Raw genomic sequence first — 21,471 nt, 5'->3', positions numbered from 1 at the left:
CAAAGATATCGTCTTGCTTTACTTTCCTACGATCGAAAGAGATTTTTCTCTTCGAGGTATAATCAGATAGCTTCTAGTTGTGATCTTTACAGACGTAAGATATCTATTCGTGTTTTCATTGCTCGTTTTAATTGAATCGCGGCACGGTAGGCGATATCGCAAACAATCTAATCGATGGCGGTAATGACCTGTCCCCTAGTCGTCGACCACCAAGATATCGACTCAGGTCGACGATATTGATCCTCTTAGTACCGGAGGATGGTTGTTCACACAGTAAGAACTCCAAGGTTTACTCTCTCAGATTAAGATCAGACCATTTCGTTGGAAAAACTGATTTCCTACCTTATTCGACCTTGTTTTACTCGTACATATTTTCATACCCATCGGTGTTTCGTTTGTCTTACCAACGACGATACTGCATAATTTATCACAGATACAAATCATACACGTTACGCCGATTGACTTGCGGAACAAGCCATCCCGTTTCTCAATGAGTTTCATCCAACGTTACCGTAGTTTTTCCAAAAGTCTCACGGAGAAACTCCAAGTCGTAAATATCAAAGAGGCATTCAGATGGCATGAAAGATCAGTAATCCAGATGATTTTCAACGTCGTGCACTTCGGGAGGTGAGGATATAATTGAAGCTGAGACTTGAGCTAATTGAACACAATCGAGTTCCGTCTCGGTTGATAATTATATTAATTATACAATTCTTTGTCTTCAGCTGTAGTCCAATCCTTTACGTCCGTTCGCCGGCGATCCTCCGTAACGTCTCGTCTTCCGCAAAACGAGAGTGGGCACACGTACCTGTGCACATTATTATGCGACGATGACCTTCGTGTGTCCGAGATCGGTGAACGGCGGTAGCGGGCACGGCGGCGATGCTTGAAGTTGGTGTCGGTCGGTTGATAGGTATAAAAGTACGCAATCCCGGTTGTCTAGTTCCACGGAAGCGGTGCAAGTCATGTACCCGGGAAACCGTTGGCGGCTCCCTACTGGTCGATTGCAACGTAATATCATTATCGTTCGCTGAGTGAACCTTGCGAGGTTAATCAATTATTATTACACGGCGTTCCAGCCCCTGTCGGCACCGCGTGGTATACGTATAGTTACACGGCATGTAAGGTAGCCAATGATTGGTAAGAGATCGTTGAGTGATTGAGGTCAAGCGTGAACAACGCCTTGGCCCGATAATTGAAGGCTCAAGCATGCATAATTTGACAGGAAATAAGACACCCTTTCAGAGGCTAAAAGAGCAGAGCGAACCACATCGAGGATACCGATAAGCTTCGATGGATTCCGTCCCGTTGGCTGCCGCAAAATAATTCTCTCACATCCGAGCTGCGGTCGGTCCTTGCTATCACTGCGCGAAAATCATCCCTTCCGCCGGGCCGTTTGATCGCAGTCGGATGAAATTATTTGCGCCCTAAGTAAACGCGCAGGAGGTCCAGAGACCTGGATTGTGGCTTGGCGTCTGGCACTCGTCGACAATAACAAGCGGTGGTTCTTCTTTGTCAGCGTGATTTCCAGGAGGATGGCGCACGGTGTGAGCAACGAGTGCGTGCATTGTAAACCTACGTGGGTAGCGCGCAGGATACGGAACCGGGCTTCCTTACCGGGGAGACTGAAGCGACACCGACAGCGAAAAACAGTCGAGCTCACCGTTTTAATCCGCTCTTCTTAGATATCCGTTGGTCAACACGGCGCCATTTCTATATTCGTCCGTTAGTGTTAGACCGACCGATGAAAAAGTGTTGTTACCGGTAAGCGAGCCTGTTAGATTCTCAGAGGGGAGCCGCGATCTTTTCACGCCCCTCCCACCCCCAAAGATTTGTTGGTTCTCGATAGATACAGACGAGACGTTAGGGGTACAGTTACAACGTTCAGGAAACGTTTTCGAACTAGGAAACTCGAAGAAGGTGCACGAATATTAAAGATCGTCCAGTTACAACCGAGCTTGCTTATTGTTAATTTTTTTGCGCGTTCCTCTTAGGACATAGTATCGGTTGTGCATTGCCAGTAACGTACAATTTCCATTCTTCGAGATATCCTTGCACCATTCGCGAACACATCCCCGTACCACCTACTCTTTAACAACCTCTTTCGTCGTTCGCCGCGTGATTTCTGTCCATCTGCGTGTTCTCGGACCAGGTAGGTATGCACTATGCGCTATGCGCTTGAGTCATCGTTGTAATCGAAGTGGAGGTTCTTGTGTTTTTCACACGCTGAAAGGAGAGCTGGTACGCGCGTTGAACCTGTACGCGAGACCGAGTTGCCCGCTTACTAACGACTTGCAGTACGGCGATGATTACATCCGAACGGATAATTAGATTGGCGGACAGCGCTAATCGAGTCGTTACCCTGGGCTACTGCTGCTGCCGCCGCTTCCTTTTCGTCTCGCTTCTCTTTTTTTACATCTTGATTTCTTGTTCGTCAACGGGGATGCGGAAAAACTATCGCGCCAAAGTTTTTACATCACCTTTATGGGTTTCGCGGTCAAAACTTGAGTGCCTCGCTCGTTCGATCGTAACGGATAGCGTACCAAAACTATCCTCATTCGTTAAGTATGGCAGGCTAGGGAGTCGCCTTGCATGCCGACTCGTGCGTATCAATGAATTTGCACGGAATTTTAATCTTCGGCACTGGTTTTCCCGCGACACTGACAATAAGCCTCGAATCTCGCCGACACGTCTGGATGACGTAGGCGACAGATTCGCGTACATATAACCCTATATACGCTTTTAAATTAGAAATCATACGCGAAGAGTATAAATTCACGACATTGCGCGCGATCTATAAATTAATCATTGTTTTCGGGTCGTAGAAAAAGTAACTGCAGGTTTTAAGGACATGTTTAGCGGGCATAACGACCAATGTCTTTTCAACTTCAATAAGTAACAAAGATTGCAAACACGGAACTGCTAGTGAATTCCTGATGTGCCTATACTTATTAAATACCTTTATTTATCTTCATTTCTCATCCTGCTTTCCATCAAGTCCACTTGACATTTGCAATCACCAGATGTATTGCCACTTTATAAATCGATTGAATGGAAAAAAAAACAGGATTAAAATCAGAAACAAAAAATCAATTAATTCCTCAGACACCAGTGATACGTAGCCGGGTCATGTAGTATCAATCAGATGAACCACGCTTTCCTATCAGAGCAATAAGAGAATTCGTTACTGATAGATTTTCAATGGTGCATGATTTATAGAGGTAATGCGATTTCGTTGCGTGCAACGCCGCTGGCTGACCATCCCGGATGAATATTGTAATTTCTTTATCGGCTCGTGCAATATATCACGAGATGGGATTCTATCGTACCGATTCCCATTGCCTGCCGACGTTGCCGGTGTTGTTTTAATAATGGTACAGTAGATTCGGGACTGAAATCTCTGTGAGGCGCGAGAGATACAAATCATTCTAATGCATGTCTAATATCAATATCCATCTTGGTCGTCGTGTGGCTAAACTTTACTTGAGATTTACAGTTCGAATATGTATTTCTAACCGACCTGCCCTGTCTACGACGAGTCGTTATTATTTATGACTTGTCCGCAGCACACGCTGCTGGTAATCGTGAGTTGCCCAAGTTAACGCGACGTGTAATGTAAAACTTGGCATATAGCAGAGAAATTACTTTTCTAAACACCCGTCGCTGGATCTTGATATAATTAAACTTGAACGATATTTTATATCTAAACAGTGAAGAGCGTTTAAATCAATAAGAACCCATCTGTCCATCGATAAGCCTGATAATTAGCTGCGTGCGGCGGGGCGCGCGTGCTTGAGATACCTCGAGATATCAAGATGAAGATGTCGGCACTCAATTTCAGATGGCTGATACGCGAGGGGAACAAATTAGACGGGACCAAAGTTTAACGTCGCGTACGAGTGACGCAGAATTGAAAATTATTTGTATTGCCTGGCTACCAAATCTCGCCGAGGCGTACCGAGTCGACCGGTCTGCACGCAACTCGTACTTCACTTCATCATCGCTCTGCTGCACGCAACATAACCAGGAAGGAGTTTTACCTTATCACTCTCTACTCTTGTAATATTTGCTTTAATAAACATTAATTAAAATTCTGTTATTTGAGATTATCGTTTCGAGTATATTTTACTTTTCGGGAAACCGAGATCAACAATCTGGGTAATAATTAACTGTAGATGCATTCTTGTGGTAATGAAAGTTAAAAATCAATTTGAAATTTAATGTATGTAATGAGAATTGAGATTCGGAGTGAAGAAAGTCAAGAGAGAATCGAAAATTAATCGACTTACAAAAGTGTGCGATAACTAGGCGGCAAATTCCTTTACGTTAAATGCGCGAGAGTGTAAAAAGTCATGACAATCGGTGGAGACTTGAAATAGGCGCCGGTAACGATGCAGCGGAATGCTACACATACGAGTGTTGACCCGCTGATGTAAGTCTCGGACTGATGTAATGGTTTTTTTCAAATCGTTTCTCCCCGGCGCGCGGCGTCGCCGGGTCACCGATGTCATCCGCTTGCCAAGCCACGATTAATAGAACCGGGCATCGATGTATTTATTACTTTAGATGCTCGGACGTTCGTATCCATCCTTTTACCTGCTTGTGCTTCTTTGATAGATCGGCGCGATTACATCGCTTTATTTGTCAATTTATTCGTCCCGGATCCATTGCTGCGTCTTCACGGTGGTTTATCAATAACATCTTCACTTGCTGCGAATTTCTGAGATACAAAGAGGGGAAGTGAAAGTTAGGCAGTCGCTCCTGCATCTGAAAAGCTCAAAAGCAAGACATGTGAAAAGGACAGTAACGGCAGATGAAATTGAAAATTTTGGGGAGAGCGGGACACATGAAGGAATGAAGAGAGCACGGGTATAATAATCGTTTGCATCTTTAGCAGTATCGTTTAAAATACTTTAACTTGGTTTAGAATCGCGAATCGCTAACCGTGTTACTAACTGCGTAATGAGAGTATGTTTAGTATAGTAGGTGTGTTTAGGTAGATTTTTCGGAATAGCATGCTCTCGCTGAAAGGTGTACATAGTCCTCCCACGGTCATAAAATTGGTAAATGACGGGAGCGACGCGTTCACGAATTTCGCACGCGAAGGTATTCGGAGCTGCATGATGGTCCCGGGTTAAGCATGTATACGTTTGGCATGCCGACAAGTTTCCGTTGTAGTTTGAGGCCCATGCAGATTGCGAAGGGCTTACCGCTTCTGAAACCCAAGGGATTGGGCCAAAGTAAGCGGCCAGTCTTTAAAAACGTCCGTACGAGTTGACCTCGCGACTCTCACGTTTGCACGCGGTGCACGGAAGCGTGCCTCCGCTACCCAAAGAAGGCCGAAATGCTTTGGAGATACTCAGCGAGGATCCTCTTAGGCCACCGTGTCCAAGCGGCATCGATGATGTTGTTCCAGGTTACTTAATTACAGGGTGCAGCTCGAGCCGTTTAGTTCGGTTCCCTCCTGCGAGAGTCGTTCAACAAATTTTTAGGATCCGGGCCTCCCTCTCTTCTGTACGATATTATTATACCGCGAGTCGAATCGACTCCCAAAAATGGTACCGGTTGTGATTTAATACGGTGGATTGCACACGGTGTATAATTATTGGAAAGTTTGCGAATTACACCGATGCGGATACCGGGTTTGTATAGCTGGTAGAATCGCACGCTGGCCGAAGTAGGTAGGTACTACCTTCTCACTGTTGTCGCTGATCTGATCGATTATTACATTATATCACCGGCTGATCCCACGACGAGTTAACGCCCCTTCTTTGATTTGTAGTAGAAAAATTATCCCTTTGTTCTTTTCACGATCAATTACACTTCCGCGACCGGAAACCTGGAGTCACGTCGAATGGAGGATGCCCAGATGCCCGGACCCTTTGATGACCAGGACAAGGTCTGTTTATAGCACCATGCTCATCAGTGAACTATTAGAGTGATGATGATTACCGGCATGAGTGAGAGACTGTCGCTAATTTTTTTCCCACTTAAGTCGGTCTAGGATATTTTGACAATGATTACTTGTAATCGTCACCGGTACCATCCGGACGATCCCTGCCAGACGCATCGATGACTTTCACCTCTACGTGAATCGGAACCTGGTAATATTTCAACCTGGTATATCGGCCTGACATTTCGATCCACACCCACAGCTTCACCGATGCTTGGTTGATGTTGTAGGGAACTCTTAAACTTCGGTTTCAAAACTGCCACATTCACCGTTCTGGTCAATTCTACCACGATTTGTACCCTAATTGTCGTTGGCCTTCAGATCTATTCTCTTTGCGCTCAACGTCGTGAAGTCCCCGTTTTCAACGGACATACAGTTCCTAGCCACAAAAGGATCCAGGGATGTTTCAATAAAAACTAATGGTAGTATCAGTTATCGCCAATACTCACGATGGTATGATTTGTTACACCCATGTTTCTACGCTCCTCGAAATGACATCTCAATTTATAACGTGTCAGACCCAGCGTGGGTATAGCCATGGCGTACGAAGCATGGTGCCAGGATTCTAATTTCCAATTTTCTATTACCACGAAGTGTGGTAACTGATGGTTTCCTACCGCTTAACTAATTCCACCGATTTCTGGCCGCTTCGTTGGTAGTCCGGAGACGCGTTCCGTTGCCGCGTCACTTTGACACGTAACATATGCTTCCATCTGTCGCAGTCTCCGGTTCTCGGTGTACACTTTAGACTGCCTTTCGGAAGGTTCTGGCCAAACGGCACCTTTCCGAGTGTCAAGCAACGAGGTCGCCTTTCTCGCTGAAGTAACGCTACCCGCGAGTCGGATAAAAGCTGGGTGGACAACATCGCGGGGAAAGCAAAGTCGGTCCGTGCCCACGATACTTCTTTGGTCTCCCCAGGGTCCAACGATACGCTAACTTGCGGTGCACGCGCGGCGAACTTACAAGCGGCCAAATAAAGACATTCCCCGTACACCGTCATAAACATCTCCGGGAGTGAGTTGTTTTCGACGAGTGACTTTCGGCTCGTCACTCCGTTTCAGGAAATGCGCCCGCCTCGCGCGCGTCTTCGGGGCGGAATTGATATTCCGCAATCCTGGTGCCTCTGATTCCTCTCACGTTCCAGACTCACACCAGACATTCCAGACAGACATCGATTTACGGGACTAGGAAGGAACTAACGGGGTTTCATCACGTCACGTGCAAATCACCGCTTCAAAATTTTCTCAGTATTGTATGCAATAAATTTTTCTTCAGTGTGAAAGAAAGAGTTGATTTTCGTCACGATGATGTTCAGAGGTCTGATCTAATATCCTGCATGTCAAACCGGAGGAATAAAAACAGTGTAAAGATGGATGTGAAGTCGGTAGCGGGCAATTATATACCATACAGCGTTTTAGCCGTCACTCATGAAGCCGATTTACCGACGTTCACACAGTTAACAATTGCTCTGTAAACACTCAATCTTTGATAATGTCTGCATTGAGGTGAGAGCGATCCCTTTCTTTGGTCTCGCAGGTAGGCAATCTCTTGGTGAAACCACGGTCGCACCCGTGACAGCGGGCTTGGCTACCACGGGAGTGACGGTTCGCAATGAGAAATAAAAATGTATAAAACAGGCATGTATAATGTCTAATGAGCCTAGATATCCTGGTAATAACTTGCCGTTCCTTATAGGCGACCGCTGTATAAAATCTGTCGATAATTTGAAACAGAACCTTGACTCGCACACTGTTACTTCCCAAGACAAGGTATGCCGCTCAATACTCAGGATTTTGCTGGGGAATGTAGGAAACTGTTTTTAGTAATGAATGGTTGGTAAAGTCCTGACTCCTGGCTCAACCACGGTTCGATTCAGCAGTTTTGTCGTGTATTTTTATAATACTGTGTGAAAACAAGTTTGAGACGTTACAACTTCTAATCCGGTATCGACTTCAGAATTTGTGGAGTTTACGGCGGGTGGGGGATTCCAGATCCTCAATCCTCGATCGAGAAGTTGAACAGCCCACATGTAGAGATGGTGCGATAAGTTGAATGGTGAAACTCGTTCTGATTTTCGAATACTTTTATCTCTGAAGATCAGTTGGGCAGTTCCGTTCGAGCGAAAAAACACACATGTTTTTTCCCCGAGTGAAGATCCTTCGGCACAAATATGCGAACGTACAGTGGAAATTATGGCCTCGTTTTCGTTGTTCACAAACGATCGTAACGTCGATATCTCTTTGATCGTGATTCAGGTTGTTTCATCCTTGTGAATTGTACTGGATATAGTGGCTAGTCTAATCAAATTACCAAAGAAAATTGAACAAGATCAGATCAGAGGGCAGTATTTTTATTTTATTCTCTCTTCAATCTTACCGATGCATGTGATTAGTTTAATTGCACCTAAGAAATTAAGGGACGATACGAGCACGTTACAGGAGTAATTAATAAACAAATGATTAATGGATACTGCTATTCATTATTTGTATCACGGTCGTCGGTGTCTAGTTTTTATTTCAACAAAATCTCGTCCACTTTTTCTCGAGGCGTATTTTTCAATCCGCTCTAATTATCGTAATTATTTCACATTCATAGAGACAGGTTGAATCGTGCAGTCGTCAACTTTTTTTCCTATAGACCAGAGTTCTTCAATGACGAAAGCGTACGAATACGCGGTTGAGACATCCATTCTCGCTAGATCCTTTAAATATAAATCAGAACGAAAAAAAAAATCACCAATAATAATTGCAGCAGGACAGCAGTGTGAGTCGAACAATATATCACGAGCCAAAAATTTTAATTTGGTAGGATTTCAGCCGTTGGTGATTTTTTAATTCACATTTTGATCGTAGAACCACGTGTAAAAACGGAATGTTCGCAACGAAGCTCAAAACGCTGTTTGTTGATTTGAATAAAACATTTGTTTCCCGGTCAACGGGAGCTATCGGTAAAGTTTGCGTAATATCGTTCCACCGAGTGCGTCTACGCTCGCGCACGTTTCACCGACGGAAGTATTTTCTTACAGAGCAGAGCAAAGTAGATATTCATACGAACGACCGGACCAAAGCGGTACCACTCGGCTAATAGCAGTAGCCTAGCCGTACCTGCCACCCCGCAGCCTTCCACTTGTAGGCTATAGCAGAGCCAGCCGTAGAGTCGGACTGCCATACGGCACTGCAGCGGACGGTGGTCAGGTCGGCTAGCCGGACCTCGTGGGAACCAGTAGTGATTAGTTCACGTCAATACCAACACTAGTTATGCAAATTGCGCGAAAGTACTTGGCAGTGCTACCAGCAGACCGAGTATTTCTAGCCGGGTAATATGCTCGGCGGGATTAGAGCCAACCTGCAGATGCGACAGCGATAGTAAATGAATAGTTTTGATTAGATACTTCCTTTTATTCCGTGCAATTTCAAATGCTTTCTAATGTCGAGGAGTGGTAAGTATACTTGATCTAGGAAACAGCGCGCTGGACGAGCTTCACGCCGCTGCCGCAAATTCAGCGCGACGATCACACTTCAAGCCTCGTCGTTGCGTGCCTGAAAATCAGAGCGATAATGCTTGATCGGGGGCTCAGCTACGACTATTTTAAGTATTATAGTCCCCAATGGTGACATTATGCCTGAACGTAATTGTATTGATTTATTAGTTCGTCGTAAGATTCTTTTCGATCAAGCTTCAACTATCGAAACTTTTCACGTTTTCACCTACTTCCGTATCGACAAGCTGATAGAAATTGCATTATGGAAATTGCAATTCTGACGGGTTATTGCAAATTGGACCAATGCTCAGTCACGTTTTATGGTACCATTTCATCTGTCTCACGTAACAGAGAGCCAGCGGTTTCCAATCTGATATCAACAAGTAAAAATTATAACTTGAAAATGTTTTTTTTTTCATCTTTTTTATTATTTATCAGCATTGCAGTCTTGAGCAATGACCGAGGTGTAAATTTGAGCGTTAGCGAAAATCTCTGCAAAATAAATCCGAAGTGAAACTCCTGCTGAGAAGTGTTTCTTTGGTTTAATTTTAGGCGGCGGGTCCCCCTGTGCAGCTGGAACCCGTGGACTTATCGGTTAAAACGCCTGTGGTGCTGCAGGTGCCAAGGTACAGTCCGGCAGTGGTAATCGCCGCAGCTCGCAGAATCCCAACGCCATCGACGACACCCGCAACGCCCGCGACGCCCTCGACGCCTACTCTGCCTCTTTCCACATCCACCGGTGAGTACCTATCAGGGATCTTGAATTTCAGCTCCGGTATTCAAGGAGGTGATGAAATAGCGTTTTTCATAACCCACGACCGTTGACGGATATTTGTGAAATAGCGAAAATGTTGAAAAAAACGTGAAAACATTTTCGCAGCAGGTATAGTTGGTCTTTGTTACACGCGAGTGAGAAATCTTTGCGTTCATCTCGAAATGATCTCGCGTTGAGTGAGGGCAATATCGCGCGAGTTGTATTCCAGGCTGTATCCCTTACACCTCGTACCTCTACGTGAGGAACGATCCCGCCGAGATAACCTGGATTTCAGATTGGTGCACGTCTGCGCCCCGGGCACGTTGAGCCATCTTCGGTGCAGTGTCTGTGACGGAGAAACGCAGCTCGTATAATATTTTTGATAATTCGATAATGGCCAGCTTCGCGAGCACCCGAGTGATTCATTCGGTTAAACATTCGCTGTACCGAGCTGAGTAAACAAAATTACACGCCAGGTGCCAAACGGCAAATACCGCAAATTATAGTCCCTGTCTCTACCGAAGACGGGCTATGAAATTTATTTTTTTAACACAGTTATCTGTAAATCTTGCGACGCGATCAAAAATATCTTCCCGCACGTTTGGCACACCGCGATTTGACGCGGTGGGGACAGCGACAGACTCCGGAAGCAGATTGTTTTACGTACGTTCGGATCTCTCGATGGTTAGAAAGTGACCACCCATCCAATTCTCGGTATTTGTGCCTGCGATACGACGAGCTCAAAGAATATCGTGAAATATTCAACGTCGTATAATTGTGTTCTTGAAAATACCGTCAGTCCCATAAAAGGATGAAACGTACATTGTGAACTCGACGCGAACGAAACAACTGCCTCTGGATACTTACTTTACTGCTTAATACTCGGAATATCTTGCGCTCACGCACTTACGGACAGTCTGCGGAGATCCTAACGACTGCGTTTGCTTTATGGGTTAATTACGGGGGATTCTTTTTTCGTACGAGTATGCTGGGTGGCTGGTTCCATGTTTGGGCTATTGTACTACGCGTACCGTAAGCAATCGCGAATCGTTATATTGAAACGCGCGAAGCTAAACCAGCCCCATTGGTGTGTCGAATGAAGCCTAAAAAACAACCTTCTCTACGATGCAGCTCACGGTGACCCGGTGTCAAGACCGGGTCTTAACGGTGCCTTCTTCTTACGAGCGAAAGAGGGGGAAGAACAGGTAGATTGAGAATCAGTGAGGAATGGAGTAGTAGGAGTAGTAGGAGTGGTAGGAGTAGCAGGATGTATGTATCGCGGATAGACTCGGCAGACTTTGGATAGAGGTGCAAGCTCAAGTGTACCTAACGGAGCCGAATACTGACATTTATCTGTGTTCGAGATCGGTCATTCCTCTCCTCTGCGGAACACGACACAGCTGCGGCGTTGGTGGGAAAACCATTGAACGAGAGACCGGAGGATTTTATATTCGCACGTAGGAACTGCATAATGCAAAGATATCCGTACAGCTGTTGGGTTCTATTAGTTATTCCCGGGAGTATTAAATCCCTAATAGAATAACTGGCTGGGAGTGTGCACATCATCGCGTGGATCATACTGCAGCGGTGCACGGTGCAATACCGCATTTGCAGCTGGCATTTGTTTAACCACGCACGGATCTCGACATTCTATTGTTTCCTGACAGAGAATTGATCCTTCTGGAGATAAGGGACCGCCGTCGGCTATCCGAGAAACGACGAATCGTCATGGACGGCACGGGCACCTTGCCATCCAGACGTCATGTACTATATGTATACGGCCTCCGTCGCCTGACGGCTGCAAGCTCTTGCGTTGCGGTACCGGTAATCGACTATCGGAAAATTCCAAACCTGCGCAGAGTAAACAGAGACCGCGCGAAGGTGGGGTCCTGCACATTGAACGATCTCTCGCGAAACCGCGGGGAGGAAATGTCGAGTGGATGAGCCAAGTCCGTGTCACAGGCGAGCTGCCGCTGCCGTGCCGCAACCGTCGATGATCATTTCGCAATCTGCAATAGGAGATTCAGTTGGTCCGGGTGACATTTTCTCTCCGCGACGTTGTGTCGCAATAGAAAACGAAACGCCCTGAGAAAATCTAGACTTCGAACGGACGGTTCCATATCGAGGAGTTGACCGGTATTGCCCAACACACCGCGCTTGTAAATCAGTCATAGCAGTCACGATCGGTGAACTTGCCCACTAGCAAGAGCACGCATGTGCACCGGCTCCGGAATAGTTACCCACTTGTACACGCTGCTCGAAAGATGCCGCGATAACCTGAGAGCAGAGATAATGAAATCTGATTGGCGAATGAAAACCTTGATGCCTTTACCTGTCGTCTCGTTCGTATTGTTTGCGATTAGATCGGTAGAATGAAGCGAGTGTGACAAATTGGGCATAAAACTGTCGGGTGAGATATCATTGAAACGTAATTAGGTACTATCTGTCGACTCCATCGTGGCCATGCCGAATTGATGATTTCTCACCGGGCTGCGACCGGATTGGGCCTCCGTGTACACCCTGAAGGAGGTTTAGATTGTCGAGGGCCACGGTTTGATATGATCGAAATTTTTCACACGGAAAAGCATAATTAAGGGCATATTTCGTACGCACGCGCGAGTGTTCGCGCACACCTGGTTGGAGGCATTTATTTTTTTGTTATATATTTCAGTCTTAATTATTCTTCGTATTCTCGCCTGGTCTGCCAGAGGCGTTAGCCGTAAAGCCCATTAGAGGCACCTCATTACGGAAGTAGCTTGTTCGGAGTTTTCGTTGTTTCTTTTATCTACCCGTGCGCACGGGGTATAACTATACAAGAATCACGCCTGCGCACTTCTAAAATTTCTTAATATTCCTTCCCTTTCTAACGTCAAACTTCCATGCTTCTAACGGATGGCTTCGATGCGGTATACGTATATTGTATACTCGCTTGGATCCAACTGATCTATGCGCGACGTCAATTATTTATACGCGTGGCGTGGATAGCGCCGATGCCTCGGGGCCCGTACGTAGCGTGGGCCTAGAACGCTAAGGGGTCCGGGCCCTCAACCGCGTGCAAACAAATGACGGAAGATACTCTCGGTGGTTGAGATACAAGCAGATAAATTCAGTTGTGAAACAACTCCGGTCCATGGCTACTGGTTTTTAATATCCCTTGTACATAGAAACTTTATAAATATACGATCTTACGGACGTCTCTACGCGAACACGTCGGAATAACTTTACAACCGAACGCTCGGAGGCAAAAGTTCTTTTCTTCTGTTATTCCGTGTAATCGCACACATATTCACCTGTACAGGCGCGTACTTCTGCCGTCTCGAAGTGACCGTGATCCGGATTTTGCACGCCCTTAAAAAAATTTACCTCGCTAATTTCGGACAGTCGACTTTCCGGTATTCGGAATTACGGACTAATAAAATTGAAAGCGAATTGTCGGCTGTGCGACATCCGGTGTAATGAACAGGCAAATCGCCGTTTGTCTCGCAATGTGAATGCGGAACATATTGCGGTACTCTAGCGTAGCTTAGTCAGGCTGTCGCCTGCCGAAGGGATCTATTATTGCAAGTCAGTGCGAAAGACGAGATGACTTGTCGATGTGCTTCTCTGTGAGTGTCATTAGATATCCGTCGCGCCTTATTCGACAGGATTATATCACTGAGTTTGCTTGTCCAGCGAACAGCATGGATAATTAACGAGACGACAAGTGACAAATCTTCGACTTTTTGCACGCAGTAAAACGACTGATTATCCGACAGTTACTAGGAAGAATTATTAATCGATGCTGCCTCTCCAAAGCTGCCACGCTGATGAGGTTCACCGTTTGCTTCAACGGCACCGGCTACGTTCTGTCTCTAGAATACGCCTAATTTGAAAGTAATCTCGCATGTGAATTTGCCATTGCGTGAAATCTATCGCGATCATTTGTTATGAGCGTTATACTCGCGTGCCAAAAGTTGCGGTAATAAAACTTTTGCAACCGTGACCATTATTACTCTGTAGAAAGATTTTTGATTCGAAGCGCTTGAAGTACGAAACAGATGGATCGCAGCGAACTTCTTGGTAGATTATTGTGCGGTATTTCCAAGATTTTTTTTGGAAATGAAAGAATTCTTGATTTCATAAGCGAGATAAATGTGACGATTGCGCACCTAATTTGCTAAGAACTGAGTTTTTTCAGTCGAAAGTTAACCAAAAACAATCACGTTTTCCTTGTTTTGCCACAAGGAAAGATGGCAGATAGCGGATTCGTTTGTTAGGAGTCGGTCAGACGGCGCGCTCCCAGCCTTTGACTGTCTGTGATTAATTACTTTTTCCAGAGTCAGCGGCCGGAAACCGTCAGTCGCTTATCTAGATAAAATTTGTCGTATTAAAGAACGAGATCAGTAAATACCATCGCGGTTCAGTCTTCCCCTAATTCTGGACCTTGATACCCATGTGTATCTCACTCTGGATAAATCTTACTAACCACTAATAATATTCTGAGAATAAGCGGATGGCAGAGGCAAGACGGGTAGCGACGGGCACGGTCATATCACGCTTCGAGCATTCAAAGATACGATCTAAGATAGGGAATATAATGTTTCTAAACTACAGATTATAGGCACTGAGTTACTACGGCGTCGGTACGCTGCCTCGCTTGAGTGCGCGGGTGAAAACTGGCGTCCAAACACGCTCCGAGCATTGTAAACCATCGCGAGTCTCCAGGTATGGACGATAAAAACTAACCAGCTACCGAAGCTTAATCCGACCACGTCGCGCGTGGACTCCTCAGAAAATGTTTACTTACGACAACCAAAATTGTGTTCTCACGGATAAGTTTCAGGATTAATGTACAAACCGACCAACATTGTGCCGAAGAAACGAAAAAAAATTACTCGAGATTAGTTTACACGAGAGACGAAAAGGTTTTACTCCTTTCCCCCAAAAAAATTTTTGGAAAATCAGATCAAAACAGTAAAAGTGTAACAGTATTTTGTGAGAATTGCCAAGTGATGTTTCAATTATTTTGATTATAACAAAATTTTGATCAATAACATTTGTTTTTGCAACATCGGGGCAATTATTCGATTGATTTTGGTGTTTCCAATGATACATCGTGTCTTCTGGAACAAATCATCTGCAAAATACATCTAGAAATTGGATTTGTTGAAAAAACATAGCGTTATCTCTAAACGTGTACTTTGTTATCGCTGACACTTGTCAGCTATAAGTAACGTCCCTCGAGAATCTTGGCCACTGACGTAGATAACCGCTACGAAAAAGCCTTGCAAAATAGCGTAATCGTTTATCTACGTAACATAACCGTTGCGAAGGATTTCTTCCTAAGTTCGTTGCCATAAGGCGACATTACATCTCCAGCTATTGACGCGCGCCTCTATGAAGGAATTGTAAATTTCTCCCGTTGGCCGAGAACCCGCGCATCAATGCTTTCCGTGGAAACGGTATATCTCGGAGCGGCTGAGATTCGACTCGAATAGAGCCGTTTCTACCCTGCGGCTCCTGTGTCCGGTTGTGCGGCTGTACGAACAACATTGATGTTGGATATGCTCGTCCACATTCATAGGCGAAGTAATCGGTTATTCAGCTACAGGGAATCGCGTTGCTGGTCCACCAAGATTCCCCTCGTGCCACGCAACGACGAAGACGACGCCGATTATTACCACTGCGATTATCGTTTCCTACGGCTTACGATCTTCGCGTTGCAATGTAAATTCAGAAGGCTGCCAGTCAAGGGATAGAGACAATTCTCAAGGTACATTGGAGGCTTTCTAGCTAATGTTCGGCGTAATGACGAAGTTCGCGTAAGCGGTTAAACGGAATTTGCAAATAAAAAAAAAAAAAAACCGGAGGATTGCTGATCACGTCTGCCTTGCCTCTTATTACAGAAGTGCCCATTTAATCATATCGTTACTCTTGAGTCAGCGATGAAAGCTGTTATTACTTTACGACAAGTTTGATAAGGTTTTGTGGGCAAGGATATAAACTTGGCGATGGATAATTATGCCACTCGGTTGAAATCTTAAAACCGCTACATATACAGTCGTCTTTTAACGATTATCTGTAACACCTGTGATAAAAACTTGTTAAACCTCTCAGGCAAATTATCCCCCTACACTGCATTTCAGCAATGAAAGGTTTGCATGTGTAATATAACATTTTACTCCCGGGCGCAATTCGCTTTACCAAACTGTTCGTAGACCGGCTTGAAACCGGCCGCATGGTGGGATGAGACTTCAGATATTATAATCTGTAATTGCCGTTGCTCGTTGCATTCAGGTTTGCATCTTGGCAACAACAGTTTAGCCTTCATTACGCATTTTTATACTTCGTTTCGTGGCTTCGTTTATTCATTTTTTATTTCCCTTCTTACGAGTCTCTTGCCGTTATACATATAAGGTACCCACTTTAACCGTTACATACGACTAAATTAAATATTGCATTAATAATAGTAATAATAATAATAATAATAATAATAATAATGGCGATTTTTAACCGTGACGAATCAGACGTAGTTATACTCAAATCTTCGGTACACATCTCAAACCGGATCAGTAATAACTTTCATGAAAGTAAATTGGCTTATATTATTGTATCCTATCAAACTGTGTATTTTAATAAGTTTACAAGCAACCCTCACGATATGCTGAACAACGGATAAAAGGTGGTTATTCCCGGCTGACTGATGAACCAATAGTGAATAATCTAACTAGATAATTATTTTTTCAAATATCTCTTGTTAAAAATTTTGTTTAATCAGTATTCGCCACGTAGCTACGAGTCTGGTTGTGACGTCCTGCAACGGCTAAGATAATCACCTGGGACTATACGTATAGATAAACATTTTCGATAAGATGCAAAAGCTTTTTATCTGGGGTCGTGCGTGAGGTGAATTTTTAGCTTCTATATTGATCCTGATGCAAGGGACTTGGTGTATCACGATTTCGTAACGTCTTCGAAACAGAATCGTACCCGGAAGTACTTAAGGACGTAATCTCTATCCTGGTTTCTGACCGACTAACGACTTTGCTATTCGTGTATTATGGACCAGTATAATTCTTTCAACTGGTAACTCCAGCTGCCTTATGCCGTGTCCAATCTTGAAATATGATCGCGTACACAAGCTAATTTTCGTACTTACCGAGGAGTTGTGGATTGAAATTATGAACATGTACCGTACGAATGTTTCTGTACAAGACAATCTCTTTAAAAAAAAATCGTAATAATTTTCTCGAGGAGGTCCAGATCACAAAACAGAGAAAGTGTCGTCATCGTTCAAAATACCTCGCTAAATTTCGAACCGGCTGTTCAAAGATATGTCCTGGGAATGATGTTTTTAGTGAGCAAGTAGACGTTATGGCTTGGGAGAAATCTCATCCTTGAGAGTGTCGTTAGATTAAACTAGGATTACCGAATTTACACTGTTGCCTCGCGGCTGCGTGTAATGGCCCTACTTCGTCAGTGTCAAACGTGGTTAATCATCGGCTGGCGTGACGAACACCTAAAAGGTGGGACACCGTGATCACGAAGACCGAAACCTCTGAACCTTTCCCTGTGACTTCGTAAGTTCGTAAATACCGCGGTGGTTGTTGTGACATTACGGGTCCGGTTGGCTCGATGCCGCACGGGTACCATTAGCGCTTCGAATATAAAGCCTAAACGCCCCGTTGCCACGCTCTCTCGTGGCATTATTAACGAGGAAACCGATTTTTTATATTCCGCCCAACACATCCTGTCACTGAGCTATACGTTTCGACTCCGCGCGCTTTAGCAACGGAAACGCAAATTAAATAATTTTATTAAATCGATATCTACGTTGATGCGAATTTTGAGATTCTCGGAAGCAATCGACCTATCGAGTAATTAGGGTACTTGTTGTGGATGTTTCAAGCTTATTAGATCATACGCATCTCGAAAATTAGTTCGACATAATTCATTATGTTTTCTAGGTTTTTCTGCGCTTTCAACATCAAGCTGGAAGTGAATAAGTGAAAACAGGCGGTCGATGGGACAGAAAATGACAGCACGTGTAGATAGCACGCTACACATTTCTTTGTAGCCTTCTTTCTACAAGACGATGATTGATACGTGCTAGCGACGAGCCGGTTAACGGCAATTAGGTGCTTGCGCTAATCACCCCGGTACAAAGAGTCTATGTATCTGCTTCGGCTAAGTGGATACTCCTCGGCTCCGGGACGGCTAGGGCGTGAGAAGGGCCCCCGCCTTAACCCTTTGACCTTTACGCCTATAGGTCGCCGTGAATCACGCCCAACCTTGCCGACAGGGATCTCCGATCGAATTTTGACAAGACTGACGTTTCACTCGATTAAAGATCAATCTTTACGATCGTATCTCGATACGAGGGACTCTCCGGTAACAAACATCCTCCGTGTGCTCGGTCCACGGCATTGCATATACCCACAGTCGTGGGAACTCATCTTGATACGCAACGACAAAAAGCATAGCGGACATGATGGAGTAGGCGGATACATCTTAACGTTGATTATACGAACCAGCGAATTAATCGGCCGGTGCTGAGGATCCTCAAATGTTTAGTCTGCACGTACGACGTGAGTTACGATGGGATTGCCTGTTTAAAAAAAAAAAGCAAATTTGCCGAAGTACGAGTGATATCGCGCGAACAGCTTACACCGCAGGAATCGAACTCCGTAATAGCGGAGTATCCGCGTGCTCTACAAGCGTGGGTACCGGCTGAGCAAGTACGAAAACACGCGGAGGATGTAGCAGATGAATAGACAGTAGGTATCGACGTGTAGCGTTGCTTCCTCCGTGGCTTAAGCCGTGTTCCGCGTGTATTCAGACTTGTGCAGCGGTCCGAGATCTAACGCATTCAGAGTGGGCTTGCATAATATCATACCTTATGCAACCTGCCCTTCCCACACTTATCACTGACTTCCCTCTCCCGGCCTCCCCCTGTTCCTCTCCCGGGAAGCCTGGAGCGGTGCCCTTGACGGAGCGCCCTCACCTCAGGGTGGGGTGGGTCGAGGCAGGGAGTCAGCGGGGGTCAGCGCGAAGATGCTCCGCGGTCGTGTCGGGCGGGGCTACTCGCTCACGACTTGAACTATCACACGCCCCCTAGCACTAGTACCACCATCCGAGACTACGTCGACGGCCACCTTCACGTCCACCTCAAGCTTTGGCTTTGGCTCTGGCTCGGTCTTCGGCGATCTAAACACCCGCGCGAACTTCTGCTCGTTTCGAGTTGCCGTTTCCTCCCGCTCAAAGCCGACGACCGCACGCAACGGCTTCCCATCCACTTCCGGTACGCTTGTGGCATCTTCCCATCTCCTTTTATCCCCGGTGAACGGGACAATGCGCGTATAACTGTCGAGTCACTCAGCTCGGCCGTAATTTTACACAGTTGCAAGAATTTCGGAATATCTTGGATTTGATGGAGGAGGGGGGGATATTTGATGACGCTGCCATTGTTACTAATCCAAGGTGCCGTTTCGTCGCATTCAGCCTGTAATCGACACTTCGCTTCGAAACCCACTCGGAACACTTTCGGCCTTGGAGCAATATTCACGATACTTAAATGGACGTTTTTTCGTTAAGTGACGGCGCGGCTTACGAATCAATACAACTTGACATTAACCGAGAACTGTAAGATCTCTCAAATGGGTATGGACCATCTTGTCTGTGAAGCGCAAGAAGGTAGAAGATAAAATCAATATGAATATCACTAAATATCGACTTTCCGATCAACCGAGAAAATCTTGCGGTGAATTAAAAGTTACGAGAAGTACGAAGTGATACGGGTGAACGAAGAGAAAAAGGAGATCAGCGTACGAGGTGGGGGTGAAGTTCCCGTGAACCTGGGTGCTGGCACTTGACCCAGTAGCAATGGGGAGCTGCAAGTGGATAACTGCCACGGAGTTCTCTTCGCTCGAGTTGATGGCCTATTCCTTGGGAGAAGCAGCGATCCAGAGTCGAACTGTTCATTTCGCTTTGCCTGGGTATCATTATCTCGGTCGGCTCGTGTAGGAATTCCCGGTCTGTGCCTCTTCTCTGTATACCTGGTCGTTCATTTGCGAGAACCTAGCAAAGGGTTAGCTCCTGCACCTGTAACCCGGCGCGAGAGAACCATGATTCAACGATTGAGCGATTTCTACGGGGTCACAGCTTTGGTGGCTACGCTTACCGAACGGAATAAGTTGCGATCGATCTGCGCTTGTGCTTGCGAGAAGATCTGTGCCCATTAGAGCGCCACGGAATTTGCTGCATCATCACCAACTATGGATGGCATGTTGCTTTTTTTCAATTGATTAGCTGGGAACGTAACGTCGGTATTGAAAGGTGAAGCGTTTGTCGAACTCGTAACGCCAAATACCCCAATTATACAAGACGGCCTTTCAAGCTTTGGATACAGATACGCTGGGTCGCGGTGCTCCGGCGATGCCTCGCCAATCTCTGTCCGTCAGAACGCAACAGGGTCCATAAATAAGTCGGGAGAAAATACCTACCGTTCCGTGTTAAAAAAAACGTGCGTACACCAACGCGGGAAGGAATGAAATAAAAATCACACTGAAACCGGGAGTGGGTAATCAGTTCATCCACTTATCCACAAGTTACGTTCGATTGGAGCAAGAAGCTCGATAGACCGTGGGATGTTTTCTGGTAAAAGTCCTCGATGAGCAAGTGTCCATAAAATGGTCAATATTAGTGCCCGGGGGTACGTTGGGAATGCTTGGTAGATAAGTGCCGTGTTCGGCTAGAGTGAAGAGGTAATTGGCAAGAATTTAGGCTGCATCTCCGCCACTCTTCGGACTCTCTCGTCATTCTACTGTATCTCTTCACCTGCAGCTGTCTAACGCTGCGGTGGATAATTGCCTCTAATAGATAGATATCTATGTATAATCACCGTTTTCGTATTTATAAGCGTCATTATACATGTCTCATAAATTACGGGCCGTTGGCGATATTCGATAATATCACGATCTCTTTGATTGATTCCGGCATCGCGTACATACGCCGTCAAGATGCGAACTGTAAAAAATGCGAAATCGTACGGCAGGCTCGGCGGCTACGCTTACTTATAATTATTTCTGTGTGTCCATTTATGGTGTCTGGCATAAGTCATCGGGGGCTCGGTTCGCCGGCTGAAAAATGGTTCGATGCGAGAATTTCTCCCTCGTATGCCGTTAGGTGCGCGACAGTCGTTCGTCTTTCCCTGCTGCGGGATTTAAAGAACCGGTGACGTCACGAGGCCAACTGGTTCGCGACCGGTGCATCTCGAAGCGCATTGGTTCCGATGCCAAAAATAAT

At 45.5% G+C, this 21,471-nt stretch overlaps 1 protein-coding gene across 3 annotated transcripts in view; it reads left to right on the top strand.

Moving 5' to 3' along the window:
- The window catches only part of LOC124179600 (mental retardation GTPase activating protein homolog 4-like), a 254,361-nt gene that overhangs the window by 126,292 nt on the left and 106,598 nt on the right, over positions 1-21,471 (top strand). For all 3 annotated transcript variants that reach the window (XM_046564168.1, XM_046564167.1, XM_046564166.1), the window contains one exon: positions 9,987-10,173. In XM_046564168.1, coding sequence (XP_046420124.1) covers positions 9,987-10,173 — 187 coding nt within the window. The remainder of the gene's footprint in view (positions 1-9,986; positions 10,174-21,471) is intronic.

Source organism: Neodiprion fabricii, chromosome 4 (genome assembly GCF_021155785.1).
Source record: "Neodiprion fabricii isolate iyNeoFabr1 chromosome 4, iyNeoFabr1.1, whole genome shotgun sequence".
NCBI classification, from domain to species: domain Eukaryota; kingdom Metazoa; phylum Arthropoda; class Insecta; order Hymenoptera; family Diprionidae; genus Neodiprion; species Neodiprion fabricii.
The sequence above is the reverse complement of the archived record's forward strand: the minus strand, read 5'-3'. Positions and strand labels throughout refer to the sequence as shown.